Below are 21,729 nucleotides of genomic sequence, written 5' to 3' on the forward strand. Positions count from 1 at the left end.
GCAATCAGTGCTTTGTAAATTGGCTAACATTCAAATAATAGAACACAGTGTTGTTTTATTAAGTGTTGAAGTTGTATTATAGCACCATGGAGACATGTTTTGAAGATGGAATTTGGTAAAAAAAAAAAAAAGTAGAGCAAAAAAGCATTTTTACTGTACTTTGTGTAATAGCAAAAAAATAACCCTTAATATCAAATTGACTTTTCCCCCAGAAATTTTGTTAATAAATAACTGGGATACAGATGGTCACCTGTAGTAGCTGACAAGGCTAAAACAAAGGAGCACAGTTGGAGTGTGAATCTGTTTGCTGGGGTTTCAGAAAGAGCAGGGTCTTTGAGTTATAGGAAGCAGACCGGGCCAATGTCCACACCAAATTCCTGATCAGGGCCACCTATATCTATGGGTGCAATATCAATCACAGGCAACCTCATTGTCTTGCGTGTTCTGTATTCAAAGACTGTTTTACCCCATTCACCAGTGTGTTTCTGTGAAGTTAAAAAGAAAAGAAAAAAGAAAACGTTAGAGAAATCAGTGTTGGGTTGTGTGAAACTTATCCTACAGTTTAATGGACTTCATACTTTCCCTGTTAACATGTACCCCTTGACACCATGAAAACTGGTTGCAATTTCTGTAGAAATGAACATGTAGATAGACATTTATAATTTCTGGACCTTTTATGCGAGGTCGTATAGGGATATAGACCTTGCAGCTTGGAAGGGAGAGGATTCTGATGGACAGTAGAGTACTCTGGAGTGGCACCGGTGCCCTGACTTAGGACTGAAACGTGGGCTGTGTGCTGGAGATGGTATAAATGGCTACTCTATTTGCAAAGTGGTTTTGGCCTCAGGAAAAAGTGACAGCAGTAATGAGGTAGCTCCTTGTGTTCACATTAAAGAAATGGCCGCAAAGTGGCTGCAAAGTACACATGTTCATGCATCTTTAAACGTCAGGTTTGCCATGCACATCAGTGTTGTTTGTTGTGCTTTTGAGACCTTAAACAGCAGGAGGGACAAATTGTAGATGGTATTATAGTGTTTGGTATTTGTTACTGAGAAGGCTGCAGATGCTTGTAGACCAGCATGCTCATTGATGTTACTGCTCCTCTCTAGTACTTCCTGCTGCAGTGAGCATGGCCCAGTGGAGCAATGTTGCATCTGCAAAAAGACTGTTCCCCTAATCACAACCCATGGCTTGTATCAGCCAGCCTTGATTTCTCTGTATGATTAGGATGATGCCTACTGCTCATAGTTTTAGAGCTGACATGGGATGGATCAAAACTTGGTTACTATGACTTCACTGACTTTGACTCTAAAGCAAGGAGATACCTGTAAAGCACAGATTTAAATGGAAGTGCACCTCACTTTCTACAGTTGCTACAGGAGTGATTACTTGTGGTGTATAGAATTGAAATTTCCCCAGTTAGGTGCAGCTGTGGCCTTTCCTTACTCAGGTCATGCAAAGCTTTCTCTTCCTTTATTATGGATCTAGTCCTCTAGAGGGAATTATTGATTAAATTATCATACTAAAGTCTTGTTTACTCACAGTACAACTGTCTTCTAGAACAGCATATGTGAATTTGCTGTTTCCTTCAGCCTTGATCTCACTTTCCACAGAGCTCATCAGTTTCAGAGCTTTTTTAACATTTCCACTAGCTTGATCCATGTAGGCAATGCTGTTCTTGCAGTGGTAGGTGACGTTCTGGGAGGCACGGCTGGAGAGGATGCGGAGGAAGGCCAGCTGAACTTCTGAGACATCCTCTGGAAGCTCAGGGTCTCCGTAGCTGAACTGCAGAGTACATACACATAAGCAACATTTTTTGTTTAATAGTGTCTAGGGGCAGTCCATATAGTTATTATTTCATGCAACAAATATTTAGCTTAGTTTAATTTCAGGATTATTTTTTAGTACATTGTGATGTATGTGAGCACAAAGTGTGCACTACTTTTTGGTCTGTTAACTGTGATAATTTCTTACCTGGAAGCCCCCATTCATAGATTCTCCAAACCAAACGTGTTTCCTTCCACTGCTTTCACTGGTCCACCAGTTTTTCCTTGGCACAGTGCTGGGATTAGGACTGAGGCATGTCTCACCTGTTTCCATATTACAGTATACTTTAATAGCATCCATCTTGCAGCCTTGGTTAGGATCAACCCAGTACTCTCCTAGAGGTTAAAAAAAAAAAAATTGTTAAGGGGCTTAATATATTTGGAGAATAATCTGACTGCATGATGGTGAAGCTTATTTCTATACCAGATTCCTGAGCCAAATTAGGAAGCATATTAATTTTGACAGAAAAGATGTCACAGAAGATAATATGATATAAAAGTATACTGAGTTCATGTGAATACTGTGATATGACTGACATTTGAAATAAATGTAGGACTTATACTTGTCATGGGTTTTTAAAAATTATTTAAACAAATGTTCACTTATAAATATGTAAGAGTGGAGTAAAGTCAGCATATATACAGTATAAAAGCATAGTAAATTAAAGTTTAAAATTATGATTACATCTATCATTTCTGTCACGACACTTGTTAAAAAAGAACGCAAATTTTTCTGGCAGATCTCTGCATTTAAATACTCAAAGGCAAGAGCACTCATGAAAAAAAAAAAATCAAGATCTGCTACCATTGGTGAAAATAAAAACCTAACATACCACTCTTGAGCTCAGGATGGCAGAATTTCAGATCTCTGCAGTTACGAGCTGGATTCTTCCGTGACCCATCAGGACTAATGATGTTTTCAATCTGGTTGTTAATTGATTTCATTGAAGATATGAGGTCACCCAGGTTGATGTCATTTTCTTTTGGCTCATCTCTATATTCATACCCATAGCCCACTGGACCTTTTTCAGCAGCACCCAGGCCAACTGCTCCTCCACAACATGGACCAGGAGGACCAGAAGGACCAGGAAGACCAGGCTGGCCTGGTGGACCCTAAAAAAAAAAAAAAAAGAGAACATAGTGCTGAGTAGAGATCACAGGTTAAAAATAAAGTCTGTGTGGGCTCTAATCTTAAAAAAAAAGAGAATTCCCACATAAACGTTTAATTTACTTATTTGTTAAATAATGACATTTGCTATGTATAAACATCTATTAGACTTCTCAGGCCTTTATTTTCCTATAATTGGAGTTTTCTTTTCTTAATTTTGTCAAGCTCTGACTGCCCTTCTTCGGTCTGGGCTGTGAAAAGGAGAAGGAACTCTTTCCACCAAAATCCAGAGAATTACCATTTCTTGGCTTTAGGAGAAGTGACTATGCTAGTGACCTTTGCAGCGCTGGCCTCTCTAGAGGAGTCTAGGAAACCCATTTCATGGCTTCCAAGACACAAAGGGAGTCTGTGCTCTGAAGTAAAGAGGAGATCTACCTTCCCATTGTATGCAGTAAAGTCGATTGATTGTCTGAGATTAACACAATACCCAGTGCATCAATAGTTACACTGAACTACAAATGATCTGTATTTTGGGGGGATTTAGCCTTGATAGCTAGACATCTCCTACCACAAACTCTGTCCATGAAATACAGAATTTTCTGAGGGAGATATTTAAATGGGAGTGAGCCCTATGTTTCATGAATAATCCCTACAGATGTGTAACTGTAGAAACAATTAAACAATTTACTTACTGCAGGGCCACTTTCACCTCTGTTGCCACGGGGTCCAGGAGGACCAATTGGACCTGGATAGCCACTCGTACCATCTTTTCCAGGTGGGCCAGCTGGTCCTGGGAGACCCTAAAACGTTGAACACAAATAATATTGTCAAAATAGTTTACTAGATAACCTCAAATTCAGCAATACTTTGTGAGATATTTCAAACATTTCTGTATGATTTATCAAGTGTTTTCTCCTTCTTCAGCTGTTGCCTCTTAAGATGGTCAATTTATTTATTTATTTATTTAAACCAAACAGTCTGACTCTTCCTTCCAGTTATGCTAAGGAAGGAGTGTTTCTTACCCTTGCACCTGAAGCTCCTGGACTTCCAATTGCACCTTGTGGACCCAGGGGTCCCTATGAAGAAGAGAAAAGCAAGTCATACACCTTCCAGTAATATTCTGGAAATAGCTGGATGTACCTTAAAGACATTGAAAACAACTTTAAGATTATATAAAATACATCTTTACAAAAAGACTATACGTCAGATATGAGAGAGAATGGTTGCCATTCTTTAACCAGATAAAAAAACCCCAACAAATCAAGTGTCCTCTATATGAAAAAATATCAGTGATATCCAAAATGCAAGAAAGCCAACTGACATCAATGAGCTTTGGATGAAATCTTGTATTCATAAGAATACATAGCTATAGGCTCCAAATGCTTCAGTTTTATTCATATTACCAGTAAAGTTATTTAAATAATTTGACAAACACTCATGTTTTCAACTGCCTTAAAAAAATTTGCCCTATTTACACACCACAGAGTCATACGTTTAAAAATTATTCATCATCTCACTGTCAGGGTGTAAATAAGAATTTATCAGTTTCATTTTTTTTACTCATGGCATATGTTAGACGTATTATAGTGTGTTGTTAAACAGATTGATAGTGGTAGTATTTATAGTGTACACTTCCATCTTTTTGCCATCACTGGCAGATTGAGAGTGAGTTTTGGTTTCTTGATTCTCACTCATATCATGAGTGCTATTAATAGTTCTTTTCAGTATAAAACCTAGGACATGCCTGTCTATTACCCTTCAATTCTTTTTGCTATTAAGAACTGTTCAAAATGGTAGTGCGTGTTTACAATCCTATAGTTTACAATTTCATGCCCATTTTTCCTTAATATTAATTACCACAAAAGATGCGTCACAGAAGAGAGGTAGTTAGACCCCAACTTTTTTCATGGATTTAGCTGTCTGTCTAGCACAGATTTCTAAATATTTCAACTCCTATTTCTACTTTTTTTATAATTTAATCAGGAATAGCCTATATAAATGAATGCAAAAAGTGTTTGTTCCAGTCAAAGGCAGGCACATAGGTGAAAGGGATTATAGCAAACTCAGCTTTAGCTCCTAGCAGCTTCTTCCAGTTCTTTATTAATACTTATTTTCAGGTTGATTCAGGGAATCTGGACTTTTGAACACACTTGAAAAATCAAATTGCACAGGTTCTTTGTAATTTTTTTCTTTCGTCAGTAAACTAGTTAAGGCCAGCTAATTACATGGGCTCTAAATCACAGAAACTAAGAAAAGCTACAATTCCCAGTCAAACGCAAAATACTCACAGGAGGACCAGGGAGACCAGGGGTGCCAGGAAATCCTCTATGACCCTTTATGCCATTGCTGCCTCGTTCACCCGTTTCACCTTTATCACCACGAGGACCTTGAGGACCCTTTAAGAGTAGATTTTCAATATATAAAGAAATAAGAGAAATGCCCAAATAGCATGAAATAGCGAATGCATGGTATCACAAATACTTTCAATATGACTTACAGCAGGACCACGAGCGCCAGCAGGACCAGCAGAGCCAGGAGGGCCAGGTGGACCCTGTGACACAATAAGAATAAGATAATATGGATCACTTGGAGTTGACTAGACCAACTTTTTATATCCAGACAAGCAGTATGTTCAAAGCCAGCATCTGTTCGGAAACAAGAGGAAGCTCCACGCACGCTACATAATCAGCAAGAATTTTGGCCAATTTTTGTACCAAGGTTAGCCTACTCAGCTGCTTGTAGGCACTGATACATACTACATGACCTAGACCCCTTCATTTTTGTGAGGTGCTCAATGCTCAAGCTGTGCTGGTGTCAGCACTTCTAAGAAATAACTTGAAGACTTCATAAGTTACTCCTTTAAATAACATCGCTTGCGCTGCATGAGCACCAGATGGGATGGAAATTAACATAGGGCCTGGTGGGATGATGTGCTTTTTGGTGTCCTAAGGAGTACATGGATTTTGAGCTTAATTTATATACAGTTATGAGGAACAAACTGTGATATCTTTCCACTTGATGTTCTTATAAAAGAGATCCTCAATGCCAAGTAACCAGTGTATGACTCTTCTAAACTTCCACTTTATTACTGCCTGAAATGGACTTTGCATAGAAAAGGTATGTAAATAAGCAGTAAGCTATTTACTTTGGTCTTACCTGGAATCCTCTTTCACCGGCCTTTCCAGGTGCACCGCTGGTACCTGCAGGACCAGGGTGACCAGGAGGTCCCGGAGGGCCAGGAGAGCCACTTTCACCACGGTCACCCTGCAGATAGTAACAGTTGACAGGATAAAAATTTAAAGTTTTACAGAACTACAATGTAAAGAATATATTCAGTGGAGCATGAGGAGTTCAAGGAATAAGTTACCTAGCATAGGCTACATACATTGTTGTCTCTACATAATATTTAATCGGCAATCTAAAGATATTGGTGATTCTTACTTTGCCTCCTGGGGATCCATCACGTCCAGGCAAGCCATCTGAGCCAGGGTTACCCTGGGGGGAAAAAAAAGAAAAAGAAAAAAAAAAAAGTGGTACAGTTTTTTGTAAACTAGGTGATGAATAGACAGCTTGTTTTCCAGTAAGCTTAAATAATGCTCAAAGAAAGAGAGTCTTCAAGAAGGATGAGTTCCTGGAGGTGGAGTGGCCCATTAAAGCTCTGTAAGACCTGCATTATTTTGTAGGAGCGTGGTGCAGGCTTTTCTTCAGTTCCAAGTGAGACAGAGATGTGGTCCAAAGGTAGTGAAAGGTATAGCAGAGACAACAGGCTACACCACCTTACATGAGAATGCAATATGCCCAGGCCCCTGTGCATCAAGCACTTAAGGGAGGCTTTGTGAACCTTAAAGCATATTTACTCCCAGAGTCTCCTGTTTGTAACTCCCGAGCTAACAAGACAGTCTACCACATCCACTCACATCTCTGCCAGGCTCTCCAGGTAAGCCTCTTTGCCCAATGGGACCTTGTGGACCAGGAGCACCGCGTTCTCCTGGCACACCATTGGTGCCTGGTTTACCATCTTCGCCCTGAACAAACAAGGAAAGGATTTCATTGCAGATAATGTACACATGAAATACTATCATATTATGCACCTTTAAATTAACATGCAGTGATTATGAAAGAGACCTAAAAAAGAAGGGCCAGTGTGACTTTGGTGATTGTGAATACTCAAAACAAGAAAGAGAAAAACTTGGCCAAAATGGTTTCTTTTTGTTACTGGTAATATTTGTGCATTGAATCCTAGGAATGTTCCTTACTTTTTTGTTAACTAAGATATAATCAAATGGGTAAGAAACCTCACAACCACAGCTGCTGGTTACCAGACATTTTAAAGCCTGATCTTACAGATATAAACACAAATAGCTGTAAATTCTGTAGTCTCTGGACTAAAAAGCATTAAAAAAAAAAAACAAACCCAACACATTCATTACTTATCATATCTCTAAGCTATTTTTAGCAGCTGGATAACAGTTGTTGCGTTAGCTTTGAGGCTGTTGCTGCAGTGAACGTGCTCTCACCTTGGTACCTGCCATACCAGGTGGACCACTCGGGCCACGCAGACCTGGCAAACCTGTGTTACCCCGACCGCCAACAATGCCTTGAGGACCTGGTTCACCTGGTGCCCCCTGTTTAAGAAAAGGTCAGATCAGTCAATACTGAGCATAGGTGGCTGCTTATTCTTGACAGACATAATCCCTCTCTATTGGTGTAACAGTCCCTGGCTGGATGTGTACTTACCCTTTCTCCTCGTGCGCCTGGTGGCCCCTTTTCACCTGGTGAGCCGGGCTCACCTCTTGTTCCAGCAGGTCCTGGACCACCAGGAGAACCGGCACTACCAGGGGGTCCAGGAGGCCCATCCTTGCCTGCAGGCCCTGCGTTACCAGGAGGACCTGGACTACCCTAAAAGAATTTTAAAAAGAAGCGTGTGAGCTATATTACCTGAAACAGTAGCACATGCTTATTGGTGTTGATCTTTCCTTATAAAAGCCAACCAGGCTTGAATCATTGCCTGAAGGTGGATTTGAGGTCCAACCTCCATGCACCCAAATCTGACCTGGTCTTATAAAGAGAATCCTTTTGCTTGCTACTTTCAAAACTGCTATTTTTTTTCTCCCTACTCTCTGGTCATACCATTTACATAATGCAACACCTGCATGTTTTGGATGCCCAGTGGTTGTAATGCATCCAACATAGGATACACATTCCTGACTCATGGCTCTACCACAGAAATTTGAAATGTCAGCAGACTCTCCTGATTTCTGGAATCACTCATGCCAGATACCTTTAAGGTGGTGTCTTGGACACATACAGAATGAAATGTCTTTCATTAAAACTCTCAGCTCAGCCAATCAATGGAAAGAATTACATAGACTTTAATAGTACCTTAAATAAAATCCTACTTTTTCTTTTTATTCAGGAATATTCTAATTTTTATCTGTCTGTAACTATAAGACAGAAAATAAATTCTTTTATATTTGAATAAACAGATTTTTTCTTAATTTCTATCTATCTCAGTTACTGTACAGCAAAGCATAACTTATAATTTTTTATTTTAAAATGGGTAAATCCATTGTATTTTCTTGATTTTTAAAGAAGCAAAAATCAGAATCTAATTTTTACTCTGCGAGTCAAAAGAAGGTGCATGTTGAACACGCAAGGACATTATGAAACAGCTTTTCTTTATGCACAGATATTGTACTGCGTGTGAAGAAAGCTGATTCATAAGTATAATAAGTACTGGAATTAGCTGGTACATAGTAAGTACTGGAATTAGCTAAGGCATCAGCATATGTTTTTATAATAGGACACTGCAGAGTGGTAATTAAACCTCTGATGTAGGCCAGAGAAACTTTGCCAAAAGAATCTTTCCAAACTCCTCTGTCCAAAGATAATTAAATCTTATGCCATTTCATTCTACAGGCAACTAAAAAAAATTCTCAACAGTGATCTACAAAATGTAGTTTTGAAAATGCCAACAAAGTCAAGATCCTGAATTTAATATTTCTTGCATCATAAAAGAGCAAGAGAGAAGACAGAATGTCTGCCACCAAGAGAAATACTCAACGACCTGACACAGGAGGAGGACTCTGCTAACTCTGATGGACTTTGGAAAGCAAACCATAATAGAAGACAGTAAGTAAATGAATTGCTATTCCATATGAAATAACAAGAGAGTAAACTCTGTTTTGCAGATTTTTTTCCCTAAGTCCAAGCATATTCAGAATGCTTTTGCTTATGTTATGTTCATGTCAAGGTGCATACAGCTTAATATAGTTTCAAATATTTATATGTGTCTAAATATATCCAGAAGGTAAGTATAAAAGAAAAGGGGGGATAAGACAACTTACATTGCTACCAGGGGGACCAGGTAGACCACGAGCACCAGGGAAACCAGCAGCACCCTATAAAAGGTCGATACTTTTAGTTGTCATTTTCTGAAGACTGGAAAAACATGAACAAATAGATTTTTATGCAACAGTTGACTTTAAATTACATTTAATTGTTTTGTTTGAAACCTGAATTAAGTGTCCTGAAACCGAACAAGAAAGTCACTTTTTTTTTTTTCCCCAAGAGAACGTCCCATATGTTCCTTAAAGGTGAACTAATGAGCTCTGAGAAACTTGGCAAAGACGGTTTGTAGTCTAAGAACTGTTGAGATAATCCACTTTAGAGCTTTGAGTCATTGTGCCAAAAGCTGTTTTGGCACCTTACTTATATTAAAATCACTGTAATCTAGATTACCAAACACCTCAACTTTAATTATTCCTTCTGGAACACTTTCATTATTCTTGAATTGCCAACACTAAAGTCACTGAAGGTCTTGTTTTTCATTTACATCACATTTGCTGTAGATAGAGTCATTTATCAGTGACTAAGTCAAAGTAATACTCACAGGGCCTCCAGGAGATCCACGTTCTCCTTTTATTCCTTGGGGACCAGGTGGACCCTACATGAAAAGAAACAGATAAAGCGAATTATTTGATAGATAGATTAAAATTTTTGGAGGTGTCATTAAGTTTTAGGCATTCCAAAAGCTGGTGCTTGGGCCCGGCCACCTTGAGGCTGAGGGAGAACAGAAGAAACCTCTCTTTGTAGCAATAAGGAACAGCAAAAACTTACTGGTGCACCAGGACCACCTTGTGGACCTGCAGCTCCAGGAGGTCCAGCCTCTCCTCTTAGACCAGGTGGCCCTCTTTCTCCTTTCCCACCAGGTTCCCCATTTTGGCCCTGTAGAAAAATTATATTGTTGTATATTACAACTCAAAAAATGCAGATGATATCACTGTGATGAGAAACCCTATGCAGATACTCTTCTGAAGGGAATTTAAACATTAAATTAAATGTGAATGCTATTGATCTACCAGTACAGGAAGGGAAGGATTGTTGCAATGTTGCTCTCTGTGTGACTGAGTACAGAAAGAGTAGCAAATAAATCACATGTATGTAGCAGGTATGTATATTAAAAGAGGTTACAGCAAGCCTTTCTGAGATTTGGATGAATTTGGAGAGAATAAAAACTGATAATCACATTAAATTGCTTTAAAATATTTATACTTACTGGAGCTCCAGGGAAGCCAGCAGGTCCAGGAAGACCTTGCTCTCCTCGTTCACCCTGTAGAAAACATCATGTCAGCAATGGAAGGTGTTAGAAAGATAGACTTCGCTTTACAAGTTAGAGAACCCTCCTGTGAATACTGCTGAAGTTTCTTTGTCTTATCAGCTTTTGGAAGAAAAAAAAACCTAACCCAAACACCAAAACAGTTGCTCCGGAGTTCTAAAAAGAACTGTTCAGGAGTTATTTGATAATTATGTAAAGTGTGACAAACTGATCTCAGTTACACCTGTACAAACCCTGAGAACAATCCATTAATTGTGTTGTTTTATCAATCTAAAAAATAAATATGAGTATTGTGAAAAGTTTACTTAACTGTAAGACAAGATGAAAAAAACTATTGCTCATGCTCTTGCCCTGAACTGTTTCTACAGCCATCTGACCCCTTTACAGTCTTAAAAGCAGTGATTTTCTGAAGTCCTTAACATCTGTAAATCCCAGGAGCCAACAGGAGCTGAATGAGCTTAGTTTATTTTGAACTCAAGCCACAGGTGTTCCTGATAGGGTAGGTGCAACACTCATATCCATACTAGGCTACAGGGACCATGGTAACGTTACAGTGGAAGAAAAGCACTATCACTTACAGGACCACCACGGGAACCCGTTGGACCTGGGGCACCTGCTGGACCAGTCTCTCCCTGTGAGGAACAAGAATGATTACTAGGTGTTTCTCTTCCTCCCATAAGACATCCACTAGTGTGATTCTTTATGGTATCAAACATCATTATGGAGGATATTTTACCTTATCTCCAGGTGGGCCGGCAGGACCAGGAGGACCGATGGGACCTACATTACCCTAAACAATTAGAAAATAATATATTTTGTATGAAAATGTGACAATGTTAATTCCTGTCTTTTGATCAACAGGATTTATATTTCCGTGTAAACAGGTTGCTAAAGATATTTAAATGGAAGTCAGTTTACAATGCCAGTGTGCTGTTGCACACTACACTTTGGAGTGACACTCCGAGATCACACTATTTTGCAACATGAGAGGTCTCCAACTATATAGTGTTTGTCTTTTTTTCTTTTTTCCTCCTAAAGCCTAAACCTAATCCAAACCCACCCAAAGTTAAGAGATTTCTTTCAATGGTAGGCAATAAAAGGTATTCATGGCCCTAACTTTTCATATAGATAATTTGTCCACATTTCTTCAGTATGTGTTCAACACCTCCTGACTAGCTCCCTGACATTTTTCTTTCTTGAGATTTTAGTGCGTACCTTATGGTTTGAAACAGATTTTTTGTATTTCCTCCAACTCATACAAGCTGCATTTTTTATATTTGTCATCCCTCACTACTTTGATGTCTATACCGCTTGCATACACTCATTAGGTATATGTATATATTTCAAGTGTCTATTTTATGTGTATACACTATATAGATGTATAAATATATCATATATAGTAACCTGTAGTTAAGTAGTCTCATACAGAATACTTCTATCTTGATGTCTTTTTGTGCTTCATTATAACCAGCATTACCCTCACCAGTCAGCTAGATTTAAGAAGCTAGTAACATCTTCTCTACTTTTGTATTGCTGCTTTCCCACCAAAATATTGTCCCAATTAACTGTAATTTTCTGCTTGCAAAAAATTCTATTATATCTACCCAAGCAGCTGTAATCACAAAAAATAATATTGAGTCTAATTTAGTTTACAAAGCCAGATTTGCACTGCTGGAATGAAATACAATGGGATTACTACTTTACCTCTCCTAGACAGTATTTATTTACTCTAAGTTTTCTCATGTTCTAAGTGTAGACTGTGTGAAGCTACCTGACTGTTGGATGTTTAAAGACTACTCACTCTCTCTCCTCTTGCACCAGGAATGCCATCAGCACCTTTGCCACCAGGTTCTCCCTAGCAAGCGTAAGACATAAAAAGCATAAGCAAAAAGCAAGCATAAGAAGAATTAAAACATTACTGAGGAGAGGCTCTCATACAAATCTAAAATTGGGGATGATATTCTGCCCAATAGTCAGCACCAAACACTGAATATTGTGATGGAAAAAACCACCAAATTGATTCAAAATGGAGTCTACGCCAAGATGTTGGCCAATGGTATGAACTATTCTCATTGTTTATTAGCTTCATTAGAACTGTTTTGTTGTACCTTTCCCCCAAGAGATCCAGCCCAGCAAAGTATCTAGTGTATAAAACTAGGTGGAAAATCCATCTTTTTTAACATATAGGACCCATATAACACTGCTAAATCAACAGTACTGCTATACAGTCTGCAACTCTGAAATCAGGCCAAAAGTGAAGATGTTAACAAGCCCAGTACCTTGTGGGAAGCTAACACTAAATTAGCATAAAACGGGCAGAGTGTGGGTTTGTTACCTTATCCCCTTTTGGTCCAGGACTTCCAGAAGCTCCTCTTTCTCCTGGCATTCCCTGTAAGCCAGGCAGCCCTGTGCCTCCAGGGGCACCAGGGGGTCCAGGAGGACCCTAAAGAGTTAAAAAAAAAAAAAAAAATTAGGGAAAAAAAAAAAATAGCCTGGACGCTAGACACAATAACAGGAAAGCAAACAAGTCTGTGGGTACCTTGGCACCTTCTGAGCCAGCAGGACCTGGCCCACCTCTTGCTCCAGGAGGTCCTGGTGGACCCTGTGCACCACGTTCACCTGGGATACCATTTTCACCCTGTGACAAAGAAATGCATTATTCTTTGTTTTCAGGTTCATAGTTTGTTAATTCATTCGTGTCATTATAGAAACATTGCTGTTTGATTTACCTTAGGGCCTGGGAATCCAGGTCCTCCAATATCACCTTTTGGCCCCTGTTTATGAGAAAATAAAAGCAAGTTATTAATGCACTTAGTAAATCTATATTGTGGTCAGCAACCTGTTTCTCTCACACGTTTTCCCCAAAATCAGACTTCTCTGCTCTGCAGAGTGCTGATCGATGTCTCAATTTGGGAATGTAATCTAGGAAGAACTTCTTACATATTTTTTGTTACTCAGAAAAACAGAAATACTACTTACTGGTTCTCCAGGCTTTCCATTCTCTCCAGCTGGTCCTGGGCCACCAGGCAATCCCTATATGAAGGAACAGTATTATCATCCATGATACATAGATAAATTATTGATTTTCCTATCCAGATTTTTTTTTTGTTATAACGATTTTACCCAAATTGTTCCAATTCTTTACAAAGTAGGAAGTGCTAATTTGATAGCTAGAGGTTTTATGTGACATAATCTACTGAGCTAGCCATCTGGTTTGCAATTATGAACTACTAAACAATAACTTGTCAAGTGGTTGATCTGTCTTACTTCAAAATACGATGACATGCACTCTAGTGAAAATGTTTAGGTGTCTCCTTTCTTTATTATTTTCTTTTTTTTTTTTTTTTTGGCGGGAGGGAGCGGTATGTGAGGGTGTTAGTCTATTAACAATTAAACACACATCACCTGGAGGCCAGGTGGGCCTGATGGTCCTGGTTCTCCTCTCTCCCCAGAAGCACCCTAGAATCAAACAAAAGATTAAAAAAAAAAAAAAAAAAAAAAAAGAAGAAATTTTCTGAGCACATATCAAATTATATCAAATTACATAAGCACCTCCACATCACCTCTAATCTAGGCTTCTTTATCATGATCCAGTGACAGCATCATACAGTCCCCCAGACTAATATATCTTGGTGTTCTGGTATTTGCTCTTTTCATGCCAACCATTAGATGTAATTCAGCAGACACATTTATACTTGATACTAGTCTAAAATGCTATAAATGTTAAAGGGAGAAACAACATGCTTCAATTTGAAAAGGTGGTAGATCTATAAGAGCTCTAAATTGACTTTGCATTTCAACTTATACCAGATATACCTGATTCCGGTTTCTCGTAACAAAGTTTTGAGAATTTATTAAAATAATGGCAAAGAGCAGCTCTTTTATTTGTCTTCGTAAAAGGAGGTTTCTTTATATCATTAAAAAGATTTTCCTTCCCCTAAATTCACAGTCTCTATCTGTAGATGCCATCTTGACCGTAACTGGTAATAGCCTCTTATATGATGAACTCACTTACAGTAGGACCAGGAGGACCTGGGAGACCAACATCACCGTTCTTCCCAGCAGGACCCTACACAAAGACAAAATTAGGCTGTAGTTATGGGTTGATATAATTTTTGTAAGACTCTCCAAGTTATTATTTATATTGTCATTATTAAATTATTGTATTATTAAACAAAATGTTAATGTACTTACAGGTGCTCCAGGTGCTCCACCAGGGCCTCTTTCTCCATTCTTACCTGGTGCACCCTTACAAAAGAGAAAGATCACATTTAATGTACTTGTTCTGGTCAGTATACAATGACCTGAAGTTGTAGCATGAGATAGCCCCACTACAGAGCAATTTATTTTAACATTTTATTGATCAAGCGTAAGCACAGGAGACGTGGAGAAATCCCACTCACCTCATTGCCCTTAGGACCAGGGAAACCCATTACACCTGGTTGGCCACGTGGGCCTGGAGGGCCAGGTGGACCAGAGCGGCCAGATTCACCCTGATTACCCTGGGATAAGCAAATAAGAAATAAAGACATGGCATCTATTAGGGGAAATAAATGAATATCCTTGGGTCAGTAAATAGTGAGGGTGAGATCAGGCTAGAGACATCATCCTTCAAAACTTGTTATGTGTTCTGTGTTTCAACTAAGCTTCTGTATATTCTATATTTTAAATAGTATTAAATGACAAGATTTATGGAATGTTATTACAGTGAGACAATGTATAAAGTGCTCTGGTAATTAAAACAAACAAACAAACAAGAGACAATTAATCTGACTATAATAACAACCTGTCATGTAGATACTGTGGGATGAGGGTAAGGTCAGTGGGCGGACTAATGTAAAATATTTGCACAATGTACGTACTGGAGGGCCGGGTTTCCCATCGCTTCCAGGGCTTCCTGGAATTCCAGGCAAACCCTGCAATTGAAGAAAAAAAAGTGTTATTCTTCAGTTTAAAATGTGTAGTATTAAGTTATGATACATAAATACAAATATATAAAAATACATTTTAAACTCCTTGCTTGATTTCAATCTCTTTAATAAAACTGTTCCAAATCTCCCCCCCCCCCCCCCCCCCCCCCATTAAGGGGAAAAATAGGAGCAAGCTAACAAATTCTTTTGTTAGGAGTTCATCACTTTCTCTGAGAGTCATTGTATATAATCAGGGCATCAGACATTAAACAACTTGCACAAAAAATGTATTCTTTCATTATTTGGGAAGAAAACTAATTTCAGGAGGTAAAAACCAAGAAATTAAACAATTTTGACTATGTGCCTCTACTTGTAAGCAACACAATCTATAACATATTTTAGTTAACTTGTTTTATATTTTTGAATATTATTTTTGTTATATTTTAAGTTGTTCATCTTCATTTTCAGTAAAATCGTGTTTAGCTCCCGGAATCTGTCAATCAGGCTGACTTAAATTTCAATGTATTTTTTGTCAGTAGTTGTTGAATCTTAGTACAGCTCACAATGTTGTTACATTGTGTACCTATTACACAATAGGTTATCTCTTAAAACCTTCTTGATACATACTACGAAAATCTGACCAACAGCTTCTTTATTTTAATTGCAAATAAGCAATAAATATAATACTTAAGTATATTGAAATATACAAATTAATATAGAATGTAATTATTTAAATGTTAAATTTAATTCAATTTAAACAATAATTTAAATATAAATATATTTACAGTAACCCAAATAAATATTAAATGTAATAAACATAATGCATTTTATAATAAATTATAAAAATCGCTAAAATGTAAATAGATAATACAGAAAATCATCCAGTGCTAATTCACATCAAAGCCATATCTCATGACAGTGTATGGCATACTTTGAAAACTGGGGAGCATGTTCAGCTTCATCTAAGCTTCCTCACTCACTTATGACTGATGTTCTCTGAATGCCCCATGTCTCTGCATGTTTACCTGTTGCATTATGAATACATGTACTCAAAGGAACTAATAGAATTTTTTCCTGTTTGGGGTCCTCTATTCTATCAGGTCAGATGAGGCATCTCTAATAGAGTCTGTCTCGTTTTCTTGGAGACATCCTGTCTTACTCTTATTCCAGGAAGACCTGGGCCTCCATCTTGTCCACGCTCTCCTGCGGGTCCACTGGGGCCAGGAGGACCTGGGCTACCACGTTCACCTGCAGGACCCTAAAAAAAGAGATGTTGAAATTCACAACAAGGAAATCAGCATCATATTGGATCTGAAATTGTCCATTCAAATTCACATGGATTCTCCAGAAGTTTGGGGTTCTTTTTTAGAGGGAGACCTATACCTTTTCACCTGGGAGTCCATTGGTACCAGGTAGGCCACGGAAACCAGGGGAGCCCTGCCAAATAAGAGAACAGAATATGGATTTTTTTTTTCGGAACTATTTAACATTAGACAAATTGTTATGAAAATTAATGAAAGAAATAGATGGAAATTACATTTCACTGTAGCAAGAAAGTCCACAGAATTTTCTTCTCTTTGAATATAAACCTCCTGTTGAAATCATCGCCTGTTCTCTATTATTTTTAACAGGCCCTGCATTAGTTACTCTATTCATGAGTCTTCTAAATTCAGATCAAAAATAAACCAACACATTCAGTCTTGAACAATTATTTTCTTCTAATTCAATATTGAAAATAGCTCTATTGTATTGTTTTTATATTTATATTTACTACTATTGTCATAGCCATCAAGAAATTTGAATTATAAAATTTAATTTGCAGCTCCCATTTATATATTTAATATGATTAATTTGTTCACTGTGCATCTTTGGTTTCCTCATAGCTTCAGCAAATACTACAATCAATTATTAAATTAAGAGTTTGAAATAGATCAGCACAAGTTCCTTTGGTTTAAGATGGGAACAGAAATCTAAAATTTGTAAGGGTTTTTGCTATTTATTTTGTTGAACAAATCAGTTCAGGAATTTCTTTGTGAGAATGCTCTTTAGAAATTTATTGAACCTACTAGTTAAAAATCCTGTTGGCAGTAAAGATACTTTAACATAGAAAACAACCTGACAATGTCACTGTTATTGACGGTATCAACATTTAAGATCTACTGTCAATAAAGATGCTGCTGTAAAGACATATCTTGAATGTAGAAGAATTTTTGTTAATTTCACTTTCCAGATCTGAAATTTTCTCATATTTCATTTTTGTTAACTGAGAAGTAATTTTGAAATTTGTATTTTCCCCCACACCCCATGTAATTCTCACAGTTTATGGTTGCTTTTCAGCACAAATCTTTTGATACAACTTCAAGGCATACAAAAGCACTGTTTCTTCAATATCGAAAAAAAGAAAGAACATAATTTATTTCCAACTGAGATAGATTCAAGTGCTGTAATTCAGATGAGGAACTAGTTAAGAATTCTCCCCAGTTTCACAACTTGGTTTCACATCTGGAATTTGCTGAGAACAGATAATGGAGCCAAATTTCTCCTCAAGGTATTTTGAACACCAGATTTTTGCTGTTTCTATATTAACTCAAAATGTACTTCGTGTGCATGGTCATCTACAGCAACTTACTCTTTCTCCAGGTGTACCAGGTACACCATTTTGGCCAGGTTCACCATTTGCACCTCTTTTGCCTTCCTCACCAGGAGGTCCAGGAGCACCTGGGGTGCCATTTTCACCCTGGCAACAACAACAGAAAAGCCCACCAATAAGTTAGCAGTCTCCAAAAAAACACTCCCAGGTTTTGTACAGGGAATGATTCAGGGTTTGGACTTCCTTGGAAGAAGTCTATGAATGCATTTTAAAATCACTTACACGGTCGCCTTTTGGGCCTGGATCTCCTTTGGCACCATTCTTGCCAGGTTCTCCCTAAACAAGAGAAAATTCCATTAAAATTATGAGTTGCAACAGGGTATTATTCTAGAGCTACTTGAGTTACTGAAATAATAAATAAAAGACATGCTATCTTTCAAATTATTGATTCGTTTTTGTAGTTTTACATTCTGCAAAGGAATGAGCATGCCCTGGTTGAACCTGGATGTGGAATGCATGGGACTCCTTAAAAATCCAGTAGAGGAAAGAAGTGGTATAATCTTAAATACCACTGAGTAAAATTTGATGTTTGTTTCTGAGCTATCTCAGACATCATTGAGACTTTTCATAGAATCACAGAATGATTTGGGTTGGAAGGGACCTTAAAGATCATAGAATTCCAGCCCCCCTGCCGTGGGCAGGGACACCTTCCACCAGACCAGGTGGCTCAAAGCCCCACCCAACCTGGCCTTGAACACTGCCAGGGAGGGGGCAGCCGCAGCTTCTCTGGGCAACCTGTGCCAGTGCCTCACCACCCTTACAGTAAAGAATTTCTTCTTAAGATCTGATCTAAATCTCTCCTCTTTCAGTTTGAAACCATTACCCCTCATCCTATCATCACGCCCCCTGGTCAAGAGTCCCTCCCCACCTTTCATGTAGGCCTCCATTAAGTACTGGAAGGCTGCTACAAGGTCTCCCCAGACTTTTGCTTGAAGTCACTGCATATTTTCTCTGACAAAGAACTATGTGTGGTGTAAGACTGTCAGGAAAGAGCCTGCTGGGGTAAATAACAGTATAAGAGTAGGCACAACTCACTAGGTGGAGTGGACTGTGACTCAACCCATGAAAATTTAAATAGGTGAAATTAGGATTTTGAAACAACATATGTTGTCTAAAGTAGACATTTTAGACAAGCAATTTTTTTTGTTGTGTGTTTTTGAATTGCAAATAAATGTTATCATATTTATGTATTTTTTACATATAGCAATACATGAATGTGTGAAAGATAAATATATATTTATAAAAATAATCACCTATTGTTATTATAAAATAATTTATTAGACCATCTCAAGTGAATAGGACAAATTCAATGTTGTTTTGTTTTTCTTTTAATGGTACCAGAAGCACCATATTTTTTTGTACAATCAGCATAATGAATATTAGTAACTCACGGGAGTGCCTTTTGCACCAGGGTTTCCACTTGTACCTGGAGGACCAGGAAGACCACGGCCTCCAGGCAGACCAGGAGCACCAGGAATACCGGAAGGTCCCTGTGGAGAGTGAACAGTAGACAGATGTGAAGAGAGCACAGCATTGTTTGACTCTGCCCAGCCCAGATAATGACCCTCACCAACACAGTGAAGCAAAAGACAGTGATATGAAAAATACTCACCATTTCACCCTTGTTGCCTGGGCTTCCAGCTCTTCCAGGAGGGCCCTGAAAAAATTAACCTATAAATAACTAATGATGCTAATAATGAATAATTAACTAATTAAATAATGATAAATAATGAACTAGGACTAAACCAAAAGTCATGAAGGGCTTTGTGTAGTCCAGGTGGCACAACACTTCTCAGTTCCTGTGTGGTATTTATGTACCTGAGGCCCAGGTGGCCCAGCATGACCCTGAGGACCCGGTTCTCCTCTCTCTCCAGGACTACCGCTAGAACCAGCAGGACCAGGAGGACCAGCTTCACCCTACAGAAAAACAGTTAAAGGAGAAAATGAATGCATTTTAGTCTAGTCTCCAGGGCAAGCTGTATTAACTTCATGGTTTCTTCTACTATGGCATCTTTGTGAGATTTGGGAAGATGGTTACCACCATCATCACCTGAGTGCAAGAGCCAAATCAGCATGGTGACCTGGTGCTGAGGCGCAAGGTACCCATGCACTCTAGCCAGCATATGCTGCACAGCTCCTCTAGTTGTGGCAAGGTCACTTGAACCCCTCCCATAACACAACATAAAGCATTGTGTCTACCACTTAATGGTGTTTTAGGGTGGGTATTCATGAAGGTGGTGAGTTTTGTCTTATGCTGCATATGAAAACACATCAGTTCTAGCCTTGCAAACTGTGTAATAGCAGGAAGAAAAAGGAAGACTCATACAATAAAGATGTGTAAGGACAGAAGCTGGCCAACTAGAGAAAAGACCAAATCCTATATTTGTATACATCTTCAACTGAATACCTTAAAACCTGGAGAGCCTGGAAATCCTGCAGTTCCAGGGGGACCTGGGGGACCCTTAAAAGTGAAATAAATACTATTAATGCAAAAGGTAAAAGCCATATGGAATTAATCTTGAGTTAAAAAAATTCTGATTATGGGAGTTTTCTCTGAATAAGGAAATACCTGGCAAAATATAAATCATGCTGTAGAAGATGAAGTTTGGCTAGTCCTAAAGTATCACACTTACATCTTAGTTACCCTGATGGTCAGCTTAATTTCTCTGTTGTAAATTTAAAAAACATGAAAGTTATCATTAAAGAGATTAAGTTATAAAAAATATTCAAAATTTGTTCTAATTATAAAAAAAGTGTAGTAGAAAAAAAAAAGCCAATATAGTTGCTACACATACAAGTGGCCACGCTCAGGGTTTTAGGCAGATAGGAAAAAATAAATTTTGCTCACTTCAGAAAGCTAAATAATATATTTGATAATAAGATTCAAAATTTGATCTGCATAGAGAACAGCAATTCTATCCATCTATATGTTCTCTGAGAATAATCTCAGTTTGGATTTATGCATTTTCTGTGTTACGATTTACAGTGTTAAATCTCTCCTGTTGCGCTGTATGCTTCAAGTATCTTGACCAACAGTTACGAAACATACTAAAATAAAATGCTCATTCTTAAACTGGTGCACCCCCAGTTTGGGTTAGTTGGCACTGCAGAGCATAAGCTAGAAATAACTAGACTTGAGCAACACAAATACTTAAAGTCAAACATCTGTAGGTTGCCTTACAGGTGGACCTGCTGCTCCTGGAGATCCATCTTTGCCATTGGCACCCTGCAGAAGGAAGAGAAGTGTTGGGTACAGAGCACTACCCTGGACACAGAACCCACATACTTTAATGCCCAGGACTCACAGACTATCTCTTTTTGTCTGTACATTCCCACTTAGTTGAACAAGACCCAAGGATTCCTCAACTGTGAAATTCTAAAATAATAATAAAGTAAATATTTTGTGAAGGAGTATCCAGCACTTTCCATGATTTGTACTGTAATGATGATACAGCAAGACCCAAAAATGTATTCTTATTACATTTCTTAAGAAAATAACAGTTACAAAGCATCATCTGTGTGGACAGTTCTTAAGGTTAAATAAATAAGATTGCAGTAGATGTATATTTCAAAGCAACAGTTACTTTTAATTCACATAAAAGACTAAAATTTCACTC

At 38.2% G+C, this 21,729-nt stretch overlaps 1 protein-coding gene across 1 annotated transcript in view; it reads right to left on the reverse strand.

Moving 5' to 3' along the window:
* Window positions 1-338: 338 nt before the first annotated feature.
* The window catches only part of COL3A1 (collagen type III alpha 1 chain), a 51,321-nt gene continuing 29,930 nt past the window's right edge, over window positions 339-21,729 (reverse strand). Inside the window, exons 14-51 of the mRNA XM_086465520.1 lie at window positions 21,294-21,338; window positions 20,520-20,573; window positions 19,931-20,029; window positions 19,725-19,769; window positions 19,504-19,602; window positions 18,335-18,388; window positions 18,092-18,199; window positions 16,846-16,899; window positions 16,622-16,720; window positions 15,415-15,468; window positions 14,956-15,054; window positions 14,747-14,800; window positions 14,568-14,621; window positions 13,958-14,011; window positions 13,532-13,585; window positions 13,282-13,326; window positions 13,092-13,190; window positions 12,888-12,995; window positions 12,354-12,407; window positions 11,289-11,342; window positions 11,131-11,184; window positions 10,493-10,546; window positions 10,054-10,161; window positions 9,827-9,880; window positions 9,282-9,335; window positions 7,672-7,833; window positions 7,452-7,559; window positions 6,852-6,959; window positions 6,376-6,429; window positions 6,091-6,198; window positions 5,432-5,485; window positions 5,223-5,330; window positions 3,957-4,010; window positions 3,627-3,734; window positions 2,660-2,939; window positions 1,975-2,162; window positions 1,543-1,785; window positions 339-485 (exon numbers count right to left, since the gene is read on the reverse strand). Coding sequence (XP_086321646.1) covers window positions 339-485; window positions 1,543-1,785; window positions 1,975-2,162; window positions 2,660-2,939; window positions 3,627-3,734; window positions 3,957-4,010; window positions 5,223-5,330; window positions 5,432-5,485; window positions 6,091-6,198; window positions 6,376-6,429; window positions 6,852-6,959; window positions 7,452-7,559; window positions 7,672-7,833; window positions 9,282-9,335; window positions 9,827-9,880; window positions 10,054-10,161; window positions 10,493-10,546; window positions 11,131-11,184; window positions 11,289-11,342; window positions 12,354-12,407; window positions 12,888-12,995; window positions 13,092-13,190; window positions 13,282-13,326; window positions 13,532-13,585; window positions 13,958-14,011; window positions 14,568-14,621; window positions 14,747-14,800; window positions 14,956-15,054; window positions 15,415-15,468; window positions 16,622-16,720; window positions 16,846-16,899; window positions 18,092-18,199; window positions 18,335-18,388; window positions 19,504-19,602; window positions 19,725-19,769; window positions 19,931-20,029; window positions 20,520-20,573; window positions 21,294-21,338 — 3,432 coding nt within the window. The remainder of the gene's footprint in view (window positions 486-1,542; window positions 1,786-1,974; window positions 2,163-2,659; window positions 2,940-3,626; window positions 3,735-3,956; window positions 4,011-5,222; window positions 5,331-5,431; window positions 5,486-6,090; window positions 6,199-6,375; window positions 6,430-6,851; window positions 6,960-7,451; window positions 7,560-7,671; window positions 7,834-9,281; window positions 9,336-9,826; window positions 9,881-10,053; window positions 10,162-10,492; window positions 10,547-11,130; window positions 11,185-11,288; window positions 11,343-12,353; window positions 12,408-12,887; window positions 12,996-13,091; window positions 13,191-13,281; window positions 13,327-13,531; window positions 13,586-13,957; window positions 14,012-14,567; window positions 14,622-14,746; window positions 14,801-14,955; window positions 15,055-15,414; window positions 15,469-16,621; window positions 16,721-16,845; window positions 16,900-18,091; window positions 18,200-18,334; window positions 18,389-19,503; window positions 19,603-19,724; window positions 19,770-19,930; window positions 20,030-20,519; window positions 20,574-21,293; window positions 21,339-21,729) is intronic.

The sequence above is a fragment of the Leptosomus discolor genome, chromosome 5 (assembly GCF_034619465.1).
Source record: "Leptosomus discolor isolate bLepDis1 chromosome 5, bLepDis1.hap2, whole genome shotgun sequence".
NCBI classification, from domain to species: domain Eukaryota; kingdom Metazoa; phylum Chordata; class Aves; order Leptosomiformes; family Leptosomidae; genus Leptosomus; species Leptosomus discolor.